Genomic DNA, 15803 nt, shown 5'->3' on the forward strand with positions numbered 1-15803 from the left:
TGGACCTTTAACTGCTGATTAGAAACAGTCCTAGTTCATGACAGAAAGCCGAGATCTCAGAAGTAGCGGGGGGAATCACTGAGCGCGGCCATATATTGTCCATGGCTTATACTTCTGTACTACTGGCACAAAGACGAAACAACATCTGAAATGTACGTCAACCAGCACAGAAATCATGGGGCAGAATACCCGTTTGTGTGCCACGTGGGTCTAACTATGTGTGATCTCATCGTTTCTGCATGGGAAAATCGGATATGTCAGAGATGGCTTGGAAACATTTCATTTTGTATGCTAGAACGACCTCTTCAGATATCACCGTCAGTGACAATATTGGACTGCAGACTATATTTCAGATTTAGAAGCCGATAATCCAGGTGGCTACAGAGCTCCTGGTGTGTGCAGGCTGCAGGACTCCCTCCCTCCATCCACTCCATGATTGTGCAATGATCTGCACCAGGCTTTCCCCATCGCCCATGCCACTTGTTCAGCATCTTCGCTGTCAGTGAGAGCAGACTTTGGCGGTGCTGCTGCGTACATGATACAGGGCTGATGCTTGGTGCTCATGGATGAGGCATGGCTCCGAGCATCCTGCCTCTGAATGGACCGATGTGGACAGAGCCATAGAGCCGAGCCGGACGATGGATCAGCCACGGGGGTCCTGGTGCTGTCACAGTCTCTGGTTAGCTGTACTGATGTATCTACGAGTCACATGTGAGTTATATTTATTCCTCATCACGCTCCATTAACAATACATGTTCCCATAATTGCTTATATATTAATATTATATATAATAATATATATTACCTCCGATGAACGGATTTGTGACATATTTCTACGCAGACGTGCAGAAGTTATCTTATACTTTTTTTTCTGTTGTTTTTCTTTATTGTTATTTTATAACTGTACAATAATGACAATTCCGGACTTATTTTGTATGCATCATTAGATATGAAAGGCCTTTTTTAGGACAATTTTCTCTCTGCATGAATAATTTTCTGGCAGCAGACTGAAGAATTAGGTGCAAATATCATCTGCTACCATGCAATCAAGTCCAGGGTGCATTCTCCACTCATAGTCTGTACATGGCTGTGTTAGAAAAGTTACTAAATAATATTCTGGTCAATAGAGACATAGAAGGGATCGGTTGTCATACTGAACTACATTTCATATGATATAAGACAAACATATCCATTATTAATTCACATTTATTAAAAGGAATCAGTCACCAGGTTTTTGCCAACTAAAAGCAGTATAGTGTAATCTAATCTGACAGCAGCAGAATGCAGAGACAGAGACTCTGATTCACGTACTGAGCTGCTTGCTGCAGTTTTGATAAAATCACAGTTTATCTGCAGGAGATTATTACTAGACTACTAAACCTGCTGTCATATAGTCCTCCATAGTCATGAGCTCTGTGTAACCCCGCCTCCACCACCGATTGGCAGCTTTCTGCCTATGCACTGTGTACAGCGAAGGCTGCCAATCAGTGGTGTTGACGGGCAGGGTTATACAGAGCTCAGCAGTCAGAGAGCAGGGAGATCTGCAGCAGAGAAAACAGAGATTTTATCAAAATGGCAGCAAGTAAAGAAATAATACATCACTGGAATCAGGCCTCTGCCCCTAAATCTTATTGTACTCAGAAAGATATCAAAATTCTGGTGCCGGATTCCCTTTAAGAATGTGGGATTTGAACCCAGACCCCAGCACTGCAGTGCTAACCACTGAGCCACCGTGCTGAAATGTTGAGTTTAGAATTCCAAAATTATATCTACCTCATTTACAAACTGGTTTGTTAGAAAACCAATTAAAGGGATTGTGTCATTAAAGTATACATTGCCTAAATCACAAGCATAGCCTCATACCGCACGGTAACAGCTTTGTCTAAAGATGCAGGTCTCGGAAAAATGACTGATAATAGATGAAAGAATTTGGTATATAGTGTGTACTTCCTGTAAAACGGAGTCAATAGGGTGGTCCCGGTCTGGAGTCATGGAGTCCTGGCATAACAATGAAGCTCCAGTGGTCTCTGGTGTACAGGATGTGCAGGGAACGTAATGACCTGGGCTTCACCTATACATTGTGCCTATGCCCAAAGCTACTGGAGCTGGACAGTAATGCCAGGACTGCATGACTGCTGGGGGGACTGGGGCATATCACAAAAAGCTTAAAATATTTGTGTTATTGATTTTAATGGTACCCAAGGTGCTTCTTTTTACATTTTTTTTTTCTCAGCCTTTAAAAAAGCAACATTTCAATTATTTTTGCATAAATAAGTGCTAAATTTGTAAAATGTATTAATTAAATGCAGAAAACACCCGAAAAACAAAACAGCAGAAACAAAAGCATCAAAATAAAAACTCTTCAGTTTTCTGTGGCAGATTTTTCTGTTAGAGAAATTCTCATGAAAAAACTCAGCATAAACCTACCCTGAAGCTAGGGTTTAGCAGCTAGTACTTTCCATCACATACAAAACTGTCCCCATTCCCATCCTGATTTCCATTTGGTTGTGAATGTACATAGATGAGTCTTGGCCACTCTCCAATGAAATGAACAAGCGCTGCATAAATCAAACATCTGACTTAGTGTTGTGTCTGAATAACATCCTCTAGAAATGGATTTCTGCACAACCCGTTAGGCTCAAGGTTCCAAGATGCTGCCCTGACGGAGGCGCAAAAGGCAGTAATTGACGGAGATGAGATATTAGTGCAACATTAAAGGACTGTTTCTACATTTAAGATGAATAATTGCTTACTATGTAGTACAGAGCTGATCATTTCCACTACTACAACTACTATCATTCAATGGTTTCCCTCATTTATATTATCAAATATGGGCAAGTCTGCAATTATGTTCCAGTAGCAAGATCTGTTCTACCTAGCCAGACCATGAGAATGCAGTGCTAGTCAGCAGCACCATTTATTTGTCTAACACAGAAATCTTGATATACACACACATGTACACAATATATAATGGGCAATAATAAGAGTAATACAGTATGTTATGAAACATACTACATTCAATGTGATACCTTTATTCAACGCTCTATTTATGTATCCTTACTATCCGGCAGCGGAACGACTAATAGAACCTGTATATCTCAGCTTAACAGACGACAATCTCAGTATTAGACCTGTTACCCTCGTAATTATTACACTGGCCCTATCAGGAGTCACCAGTATTTCCCACTAAGCCTTAAGTCCCCAACATGGGAGTCACTTGGTACCCAGTATGTTTGTCGCACTGGTCGTCTTTCTTCCCTGAAGCATGACCCTGGCCCACACTCTGTACCATATGTCAGGACTGGAAGTAAAGGCGCACTTCACCCCCGACTTCTCGTCAGCATGGCATGCGTTCTGTCTTGTCCAAAGATTAGTGTCCGACCTTTGGTGCTTCACTGGCGGAGTATAGACATTGGATCTTGACAAGCAAAGTCTGGACATTAGGTCTTGACCGGCAAAGTCTGGACTTCGGTACTTGACCAACGACATCTCACCTCCTCTGGTATGCTGCAGTCACCCGCATGTAGCTTCACTCCGGGGATGACCAAAAGCTTTTTGCGCTGCTCATGCATCCTCCCCTTCTCGCCAAGTTCCCATTTCGTCATTCTGGACTTTTTATATTTAGCAACTGCACTACAGTTGTCACCTGACCTGGCGTCCCCTTCAAGCTCTTCCCTCTGGGTATACTCTCCCCATCTTTTAGTTCCCGTCTGTTCGGTTCAACCAGCAGAAGTTAGCATTTGGTTGAGAGTGCAGTGGAACGTTGACTAACGCCATCTTCCGCTTTGCACCTCGTTAGACTTGGAATAAATTAGTGAGGATATGGTTGTTCTGTTTACATAACTAAAATAAAAGTAAAACATAAAATGAAGAAGGATGCAGCTCTTCACAAAAGATCAAACCTTCATTTATTACCCATGCAACTTTTCAGCTGCATGATCTTTTATCAATCTTGAAAAGCCTAATACAGCTGGAATATTGCATGGATAATAAACAAAGGTTTGATCTTTCTTGAAATGCTGCATCAATAGCCATTTTTTAATTTGTCATTTGGACCAGAGGACCGGAGCCTTGGTCTTGCACCAATATTCTTTGTGTCCAATGCTACTTTCTTCCATTGTTAAAAAAGCAAAAACAAAACCATAGAGAGTTGGCAGCCAGGCTTCTCTACATAGTGTGTGGGCCCCTTGCTCTTTAACGTTTGCTTCCATGATCAGTTTTTGGTGAGTTTTTTATATTACATATTTTAGCCAGCATTTCTGCACCTTATGTTAATTAGGTTACTTCCGGAATTTTTATTTGTGGTTTTAGTGCGTTTTTCTTTACATGTATTGTCATCATGTTTGATGCCTTGTCTTTTTGTCTCTTTTGGTTTGCAAGTTTTAAATAAGCTGCTTTGTTTTTGATACATCCTGGTATTCAGCTTTGACAAAACCTTATTGATACAGTCATGTGTGGCATACAGTACATAGGTTTTTAGTGCGTTTCTGCAGTGGAAATGCACTAAAAACACTTTTTTTTTTACTTGTGGATTTTACGCATCTAATGCAATTCTAAAAGGAAAATCCTAATATAAAACTCAGCGTACTTTTACAAGAGAAATTGACATGTTGCAGAACCAAACCGCAGGTCAGTTTATGCAGCGTGAGAAAAGCACAGTGGGCGTAAGATTTCTATAAATCTCATAAACATTGCGGGACTCTATGATTTTTTATGCAGAGTCAAAAACTCATCGCGGAAATTCACCAAATAACTTATTTTTTCAGAGTAATAGACTAGATTATAAAGCTACTCACTATGATTCTCTAGTCAATTCTTCATCTGAAAACCAAATGGCGCAGACACAAGGATCACCAATATCAATGTCAGCTTAAAGTGTATGTGCCCAAAGTAACACATGGAGGGATCAATGTTCAGTACTACAAATAAATGAAATCCAAGGAGAGGAAATTGTAAACAATGAACCATAGTAATATAAAACATGACATTTTACTAAATATACAAAAAAAACCAAGCATTAAAAAATGTAATACTTATAAAGTGAGAAAACCAGCAATTGGCAACACACTCTAATTATATGACAGGGGTAATCACAGCGTACATCACCACCGTAAAGACAAAACATTGGTCTGTTCCTTATTATACATGTATCTACATAGTTCAAAAAAACTCGGCAGTCATAGTAGAATAATCAATCATATTGAAAATATTTAGTTATAATGGTCGTAATAGTAGTCTTTAAATATAAGTAAATTGTTATCGAATGGCTGCCACAAATAATGCAATTTACACATGGAAGCAACAAAAAGGAAAAAACGAAAGGGAGAAAGTATATTTAAATTACCCCCTGTAGAGTGTGGAGTCAGGCCCCGACGTACGTTTCGGCGTTTGAAGCCTTTTTCTGGGGGATTTAACCAGATTTGAAGACCTTGTGTATGCTCCAAAATCTGGGTTTTTTTCAACTCTGTGTGATAAAACTGTATTTGCATTCAATTCGCTGCATCTGAATATAGCCAAAAGATTGTTTTAAACAGGATCTTCTTTAAATTAACAAGGCTTCTAAAATATGTATCAATACGTCACAATCACTGCTAATATTGTAATCACTTTACCCAACAATAATGTTCCAGAACCTACTGTACATAATCCTACTGGGTCGGTCTTTTTGGGAGGTCCTAACCTTTCTACTGTGGCTCATCTTCTATTTGTGATCCCAAAATATGATAGACTTCTTAAAAACAACTTTGTACTGTTGTGAACATCTTGTCAATATAATCATCTCTAAGTTTCTCTGTCACTTACAAGCTAATGACAAATTCATCAAAGAAAACTAAAGATCTCGCACACTTCATAACCTTCAGTATAAAAGTCTTCTGATTGAATGAAACCAGACATGAGCCTTATTGCATTATTCCCAGGCAATCATAGAGTTAAATCCAGGACAAAGAAACTCTAAAAGGGCTCATATAATCTAGGTCACCGTCTGTCACTGTTACTTAAGCTACAATCATTTCACATTTTATACCTGTTAGAATTGATATATTTACCAAATATTCTTACAAAACACATTAATTTATTAACAAAAAAATGTACTTTGCAGAAATACATACGGTAATACCCAAGCAGCGCTCTGTAGTCACCAGATACAGGGCTGATTGAGACAACAGAAAAGAAGGAGCAGTAGCAGAGTATATAGTAATCCTTCAGTGATTTCCGATGTAAATCCCTTTTTACTGCCATTCCATTTTACAGAGCTTTGCCTAGTTTTGTGTCTCATTATAGCTTAGTATTGTAATACTGTATCTGAGATGATTAACTACAGAACTGCAGCCTGTTTATCTTTTGTATTGATAACACTGGTCAACAGCATTTTTGGTGCCAAAGATATTTCATCGAATTTAGGGTATTTTTGGGGTGCTGATTCTGAATATGTCATCAGTTTTGCCAGATTGGCTCAAGTTTTTGAGATTTTTGGTATCTTATTTATAGCACTTGTTGGTAAATGCGACGCATCATCTCATTAATTTCTTTGGATTAGTACTTGAACTGAGCAGTTCTCAATATAGTTTTGTGTTAATTAGTGTTCTAAAAGTTTGTTCATAGCTTGATTTTTGCACTAACTTTATGTTGTTGTCTGTTTTCCAGTGAAAAGCATTAACTCATCAAGAAGAAGTTGTCTTAACGATCCAGACTCATTCTGTTACATTTGTGGTGAATACACACTGCCAAAACATAGAAGAAACATAACAGACTTCGTAAAAAAAAGTGTATTTTGCCTATTTTGGGGTTATGCTTGGGGACCAAGACAAGTTTTGGGCACCACACATAGTGTGCAAAGCATGTATCGAATTATTACGAAAATGGAGCAAAGGACAAAGAAAAAGCTTCAAATTTGGTGTTCCAATGGTGTGGAGAGAGCCAAAAAATCATCATGATGACTGTTATTTATGGTAAACACAGGTACAGGCACATCTTCACAATGAGGGACAGGCCTTCTTGCAGATTCCATGTTACTCCCATTTTCGTTTCTTATGCTTATTGAATCCTTGCACTTGCACTGCACAGAAATAACAGTCATCATGATGATTTTTTGGCTCTCTCCACACCATTGGAACACCAAATTTGAAGCTTTTTCTTTGTCCTTTGCTCCATTTTCGTAATAATTCAATACATGCTTTGCACACTATGTGTGGTGCCCAAAACTTGTCTTGGTCCCCAAGCATAACCCCAAAATAGGCAAAATACACTTTTTTTACGAAGTCTGTTATGTTTCTTCTATGTTTTGGCAGTGTGTATTCACCACAAATGTAACAGAATGAGTCTGGATCGTTAAGACAACTTCTTCTTGATGAGTTCATGCTTTTCACTGGAAAACAGACAACAACATAAAGTTAGTGCAAAAATCAAGCTATGAACAAACTTTTAGAACACTAATTAACACAAAACTATATTGAAAACTGCTCAGTTCAAGTACTAATCCAAAGAAATTAATGAGATGATGCGTCGCATTTACCAACAAGTGCTATAAATAAGATACCAAAAAATGTCAAAAACTTGAGCCAATCTGGCAAAACTGATAGCATATTCAGAATCAGCACCCCAAAAATACCCCAAATTCATTAAAATATTTTGGACACCAGAAAAAAAAATTTTTTTTGTTGACCTGTGTAATCATACATGTCATGATGATGGCTGTACAAAACAGACGGCTAGCACCTAAGAATCTCTTACATGCAAAAATATGGTGTTTTATAAAGATGAAAATGTCCCCATTCAGCAATAATTGACTTAGGAATTTCCCAGCATATAAATAATGAACTCTAATGTCATAGTACAAGAACACACAAGGTGATGTCACAGTACAGGAATAGCGGACACAGTGATGTCACAGTACAGGAATAATGGTCACAGTGATGTCACAGTACAGGAATAATGGACCCAGTGATGTCACAGTACAGGAATAACAGACACAGTGATGTCACAGTACAGGAATAACAGACACAGTGATGTCACAGTACAGGAATAACGGACATAGTGATGTCACAGTACAGGAATAATGGACACAGTGATGTCACAGTACAGGAATAACAGACACAGTGATGTCACAGTACAGGAATAATGGTCACAGTGATGTCACAGTACAGGAATAATGGACCCAGTGATGTCACAGTACAGGAATAACAGACACAGTAATGTCACAGTACAGGAATAACGGACATAGTGATGTCACAGTACAGGAATAATGGACACAGTGATGTCACAGTACAGGAATAATGGACCCAGTGATGTCACAGTACAGGAATAACAGACACAGTGATGTCACAGTACAGGAATAACAGACACAGTGATGTCACAGTACAGGAATAACGGACATAGTGATGTCACAGTACAGGAATAACGGACATAGGGATGTCACAGTACAGGAATAACAGACACAGTGATGTCACAGTACAGGAATAACGGACATAGGGATGTCACAGTACAGGAATAACAGACACAGTGATGTCACAATACAGGAATAATGGTCACAGTGATGTCACAGTACAGGAATAACAGGCACAGTGATGTCACAATACAGGAATAACAGGCACAGTGATGTCACAGTACAGGAATAATGGACCAAGTGATGTCACAGTACAGGAATAACAGACACAGTGATGTCACAGTACAGGAATAACGGACATAGGGATGTCACAGTACAGGAATAACAGACACAGTGATGTCACACTACAGGAATAACGGACATAGGGATGTCACAGTACAGGAATAACAGACACAGTGATGTCACAATACAGGAATAATGGTCACAGTGATGTCACAGTACAGGAATAACAGACACAGTGATGTCATTGTACAGGAATAATGGTCACAGTGATGTCACAATACAGGAATAACAGGCACAGTGATGTCACAATACAGGAATAACAGGCACAGTGATGTCACAGTACAGGAATAATGGACCAAGTGATGTCACAGTACAGGAATAACAGACACAGTGATGTCACAGTACAGGAATAACAGACACAGTGATGTCACAGTACAGGAATAACAGACACAGTGATGTCACAGTACAGGAATAATGGTCACAGTGATGTCACAGTAAAGGAATAATGGTCACAGTGATGTCGCAGTACAGGAATAACAGACACAGTGATGTCACAGTACAGGAATAACGGACACAGTGATGTCACAGTACAGGAATAATGGACCCAGTGATGTCACAGTACAGGAATAACAGACACAGTGATGTCACAGTACAGGAATAACAGACACAGTGATGTCACAGTACAGGAATAACAGACACAGTGATGTCACAGTACAGGAATAATGGTCACAGTGATGTCACAGTACAGGAATAATGGACCCAGTGATGTCACAGTACAGGAATAATGGACCCAGTGATGTCACAGTACAGGAATAACAGACACAGTGATGTCACAGTACAGGAATAACAGACACAGTGATGTCATTGTACAGGAATAATGGTCACAGTAATGTCACAGTACAGGAATAACGGACATAGTGATGTCACAGTACAGGAATAATGGACACAGTGATGTCACAGTACAGGAATAACAGACACAGTGATGTCACAGTACAGGAATAATGGACACAGTGATGTCACAGTACAGGAATAATGGACACAGTAATGTCACAGTACAGGAATAACAGACACAGTGATGTCACAGTACAGGAATAACAGACACAGTAATGTCACAGTACAGGAATAATGGACACAGTGATGTCACAGTACAGGAATAACAGACACAGTGATGTCACAGTACAGGAATAACAGACACAGTAATGTCACAGTACAGGAATAATGGACATAGTGATGTCACAGTACAGGAATAATGGACACAGTGATGTCACAGTACAGGAATAACAGACACAGTGATGTCACAGTACAGGAATAATGGACACAGTGATGTCACAGTACAGGAATAATGGACACAGTGATGTCACAGTACAGGAATAACGGGCCCAGTGATGTCACAGTACAGGAATAATGGTCACAGTGATGTCACAGTACAGGAATAATGGTCACAGTGATGTCACAGTACAGGAATAATGGTCACAGTGATGTCACAGTGCAGGAATAACAGACACAGTGATGTCACAGTATAGGAATAATGGTCACAGTGATGCCACAGTACAGGAATAATGGACACAGTGATGTCACAATACAGGAATAATGATCACAGTGATGTCACAGTACAGGAATAATGGTCACAGTGATGTCACAGTACAGGAATAACAGACACAGTGATGTCACAGTACAGGAATAATGGTCACAGTGATGTCACAGTGCAGGAATAACAGACACAGTGATGTCACAGTATAGGAATAATGGTCACAGTGATGTCACAGTACAGGAATAATGGACACAGTGATGTCACAATACAGGAATAATGATCACAGTGATGTCACAGTACAGGAATAATGGTCACAGTGATGTCACAGTACAGGAATAACAGACACAGTGATGTCACAGTACAGGAATAATGGTCACAGTGATGTCACAGTACAGGAATAATGGACACAGTGATGTCACAATACAGGAATAATGATCACAGTGATGTCACAGTACAGGAATAATGGACACAGTGATGTCACAGTACAGGAATAATGGACACAGTGATGTCACAGTACAGGAATAATCAACACAGTGATGTCACAGTACAGGAATAATGGTCACAGTGATGTCACAGGACAGGAATAACGGTCACAGTGATGTCACAGGACAGGAATAACAGACACAGTGATGTCACAGTACAGGAATAATGGTCACAGTGATGTCACAGTACAGGAATAATGGTCACAGTGATGTCACAGTACAGGAATAATGGTCACAGTGATGTCACAGTACAGGAATAACACACAGTGATGTTGCAGTATAGGAATAATGGTCACAGTGATGTCACAGTACAGGAATAATGGTCACAGTGATGTCACAGTACAGGAATAATGGTCACAGTGATGTCACAGTACAGGAATAACACACAGTGATGTCACAGTACAGGAATAACAGACACAGTGATGTCACAGTACAGGAATAATGGTCACAGTGATGTCACAGTACAGGAATAACACACAGTGATGTCGCAGTACAGGAATAATGGTCACAGTGATGTCACAGTACAGGAATAACACACAGTGATGTCGCAGTATAGGAATAATGGTCACAGTGATGTCACAGTACAGGAATAATGGTCACAGTGATGTCACAGTACAGGAATAACACACAGTGATGTCACAGTACAGGAATAACAGACACAGTGATGTCACAGTACAGGAATAATGGTCACAGTGATGTCACAGTACAGGAATAACACACAGTGATGTCGCAGTACAGGAATAATGCTCACAGTGATGTCACAGTACAGGAATAATGGTCACAGTGATGTCACAGTACAGGAATAACAGACACAGTGATGTCACAGTACAGGAATAATGCTCACAGTGATGTCACAGTACAGGAATAATGATCACAGTGATGTCACAGTACAGGAATAATGGTCACAGTGATGTCACAGTACAGGAATAATGGTCACAGTGATGTCACAGTACAGGAATAATGGACACAGTGATGTCACAGTACAGGAATAATGGACACAGTGATGTCACAGTACAGGAATAACAGACACAGTGATGTCACAGTACAGGAATAATGGACACAGTGATGTCACAGTACAGGAATAATGGACACAGTGATGTCACAGTACAGGTTAAACGGGCCCAGTGATGTCACAGTACAGGAATAACAGACACAGTGATGTCATTGTACAGGAATAATGGTCACAGTGATGTCACAGTACAGGAATAATGGTCACAGTGATGTCACAGTACAGGAATAATGGTCACAGTGATGTCACAGTGCAGGAATAACAGACACAGTGATGTCACAGTATAGGAATAATGGTCACAGTGATGCCACAGTACAGGAATAATGGACACAGTGATGTCACAGTACAGGAATAATGATCACAGTGATGTCACAGTACAGGAATAATGGTCACAGTGATGTCACAGTACAGGAATAACACACAGTGATGTCACAGTACAGGAATAATGGTCACAGTGATGTCACAGTGCAGGAATAACAGACACAGTGATGTCACAGTATAGGAATAATGGTCACAGTGATGTCGCAGTACAGGAATAATGGTCACAGTGATGTCACAGTACAGGAATAATATACATACTGATGTGATAATACAGCAGAAAAGGACACAGTGATGTGGGAGAGTCCAAACCTGAGGGAACTAAGTCATGCCTGATGTTTGTACTTTAAGACTTGTTTGCTGAGGATGGAAGTTGCCACTTTTTGAATGTTGTACATTTGTTGTTACTTTCTGTTGGAAATAAGATCTATTCTGTCTGAGCGTCTGATTCCAGAAGCTGAATATGTGCTAGAGTTATGCTTAATGCTTCAAATTAATGACTGCATTCACTATAATTTCTACTAATTTGTTCGGCTTCTTATCTTCTGCTTGAGCAACTGGATTTTCTGCCACATCAGTTCAAATTGTGATTTCTATTCTTTAAATGTTGTCAGCGCCCGCTGGGAGGAGATTCCCAGGATGCCGAGGATTAATCCCTGGCGTTCCCCGCATGTCTGGCACAAGGTGCAGCTCTGGGCAGAACACTGATTTTACAATATTATCAGCCTTCTATTACTGCAGTAAGCAGGCTGAGTAACGCTCGGTGTTGTGCCTTTTATTCTATGAGCTGCACTTCATCCTTACATTTTCCCCTCCGGGAGCCGCTGTTATTTATTGTCTGTCTTGTGTCTCGTGTGTGACCTGAATCCCTCGTATATAGAAGTGGCAAAGCTTTGTTCTCTTTGGGTGTTTAGATGCAAGAGACACAGAATTGGTACCCAAAGATAAAACAGGCTGATGTCCTTCTTTTGTGTCTTTAGTTGTCATGACGACGTTTTGATGGGTATCAACAGGTTCCTATGGCAACTAATTGAACGCAGAATTCACTAACAACATTATATCTTTGATGCTGGAACATTACAGGTTTTTGTAACATGTTTATGTTTTGGAAGCACAAAATAACAGATGTGATATATTTTTGTGGCTTTTAATGGGAATTTGTCAAAATAAAACGATCTATTGTTTAAACAGGTCTGTATTTGGATTTTTTTTCCATTTTTGTATATTATTTTCCCTATCACTGACTATGTTAAATACTTCCAGACCACCCATAGACTTTTAACGTACAGGCGGTCCACATTCTACTTTGCAGTGACGTTCTAAAACATCACTGCATAGTAGAAAAGCTACACGCGATCGATAAACATAGCCAAGGTCCCCATAGAGAAGGCACAGACGATATATTACCATGTGTCCCATCTCTATCACTATATACATAGCGCTAAAGAAGTGCTGTGTATGCAGTATATAGGAAGCGCTAACTGCACTTCCTTCTCTGTATCCAGCAGTTATGTGATCATTAGATGTAAGGAGGGAGCAGGAGCTGCCAGGAGCCTGAATTTCCACTGTAACTTGGACTAATATACCAGCCCAAGTTACAGGGGAAATCAGATTAAAAAAAAAGTATTTAAATGTTAAAATACCTCCCAAAGGTCATTTATGGTCGCATGGGGGGCACAATATGATAAAAAATAAATAAATAAAAGTGAGTGAAAAATAAAAAATGCCACTGCCAATCCTAATCGTTTGTTGAAACAAAAAATGCTCGTGTCCAGTGTATCAAAATAATTGATTAACAAAATTGAAATTCTATTTTATTGGCCCTTTGTGGTTTTATAAAAAAAATTATTTGAAAAATAAGAAAAGCAGATACATGTTTCCTCACTAATAATAATAATAATAATTTTATTTATATAGCGCCAACATATTCCGCAGCGCTTTGTCTATAGAGGGGACTTGTACAGACAATAGACATTACAGCATAACAGAAATCACAGTTCAAAATAGATACCAAGAGGAGTGAGGGCCCTGCTCGCAAGGTTACAAACTATGAGGAAAAGGGGGAGACACGAGAGGTTGATTGTAACAATTGCTTTAGTTATTCGGACCAGCCATAGTGTAAGGCTCGGGTGTTCATGTAAAGCTGCATGAACCAGTTCACTGCCTAAGTATGTAGCAGTACAGACACAGAGTGCTATTAACTGCATAAAGTGTATGAGAACATGATGCGAGAAACCTGATTATGGTTTAAGTTTTTTTTTTTTTAATGGGCCACAGAGGGATAGTTAGGTTAATGCGTTGAGGCGGTAGGCCAATCTGAACAAATGAGTTTTTAGGGCACCCCTAAAACTGTGGGGATTGGGGATTAATCGTATTAACCAGGGTAGTGCATTCCAAAGAATCGGCGCAGCACGTGTAAAGTCTTGGAGACGGGAGTGGGAGGTTCTGATTATTGACGATGCTAACCTCAGGTCATTAGCAGAACGGAGGGCACGGATAGGGTGGTAGACTAAGACCAGAGAGGAGATGTAGGGTGGAGAGCTTTGTGGATGAGGGTAGTAGTTTTGTACTGGATTCTGGAGTGGATGGGTAACCAGTGTAATGACTGGCACAAGGTAGAGGCATCGGTGTAACGGTTGGTGAGGAATATAATCCTGGCAGCCGCATTCAGGACAGATTGGAGCGGGGAGAGTTTGGTAAGAGGGAGGCCCTTTAGTAGAGAGTTACAATAGTCCAGACGAGAATGAATAAGTAAAACAGTAAGAGTTTTTGCAGAGTGGAAAGTAAGAAAAGGGCGAATTCTAGAAATGTTAGTGAGATGCAGATAAGAAGAGCAAGCCAATGATCGGATGTGGGGGGTGAATGAAAGCTCGGAATCAAGTATGACCCCAAGGCAGCGGGCATGTTGCTTGGGAGTAATGGTGGAACGAACCGCACACGGAGATGGCAATGTCAGGCAAAGGTAGGTTAGTAGAGGGAGAGAACACGAGGAGTTCAGTTTTTGACAGGTTCAGTTTCAGATAGAGGGAAGACATGATGTTAGAGACAGCGGTAAGACAATCACTGGTGTTTTCTAAAAAGGCCGGCGTGATATCAGGAGAAGAAGTGTATAATTGGGTGTCATCAGCATAGAGATGGTACTGGAAACCAAATCTGATTGATTGTCCAATAGGGGCAGTATACAAAGAGAAGAGGAGGGGGCCTAGGACTGATCCTTGAGGAACCCCTACAGTAAGGGGAAGGTGAAAGGAGGAGGAACCAGCAAAAGATACAGTGAAGAAGCGATCAGAGAGATAGGAGAAGAACCAGGAGAGAACGGTGTTCTTGAGGCCGATGGAGCGGAGCATAGTGAGGAGGAGCTGATGATCCACAGTGTTGAATGCTGCGGAGAGATCCAAGAGAATTAGCATGGAGTAGTGACCATTAGATTTAGCTGTTAGTAGATCATTAGAGACTTTAGTGAGGGCCGTTTCAGTAGAGTGTAAAGAGCGGAAACCAGATTGAAGAGGGTCAAGAAGAGAGTTATCTGAGAGATAGCGGGTAAGACGGGAGTGGACCAGGCGTTCGAGGAGTTTAGAGATGAAGGGAAGATTAGAAACAGGTCTATAATTAGCGGCACAGTTTTGATCGAGGGATGGTTTTTTAAGTAATGGATGTATGATGGCATGCTTAAATGAGGAGGGAAAAATACCGGAAGAGAGAGAAAGGTTGAATATTTTTGTTAGGTGAGAGGTCACACCCGGGGAAAGGGACTGGAGGAGATGTGAAGGAATGGGGTCACTGGTGCAAGTGGTTGGGCGAGAAGATGCAAGGAGCCTGATTACTTCTTATGTAACTGGTTCAAAGTCAGAGAGGGAAC

At 40.3% G+C, this 15803-nt stretch overlaps 1 protein-coding gene across 1 annotated transcript in view; it reads left to right on the forward strand.

Annotated features, from left to right (window-relative positions):
- Window positions 1-458: 458 nt before the first annotated feature.
- Window positions 459-15803, forward strand: part of CRB1 (crumbs cell polarity complex component 1) — a 163135-nt gene continuing 147790 nt past the window's right edge. The window contains exon 1 of the mRNA XM_077278086.1: window positions 459-711. Within this exon, the coding sequence (XP_077134201.1) occupies window positions 567-711 (145 nt within the window). The 5' untranslated portion in view covers window positions 459-566. The remainder of the gene's footprint in view (window positions 712-15803) is intronic.

Source organism: Ranitomeya variabilis, chromosome 8 (genome assembly GCF_051348905.1).
Source record: "Ranitomeya variabilis isolate aRanVar5 chromosome 8, aRanVar5.hap1, whole genome shotgun sequence".
Lineage (NCBI taxonomy): Eukaryota > Metazoa > Chordata > Amphibia > Anura > Dendrobatidae > Ranitomeya > Ranitomeya variabilis.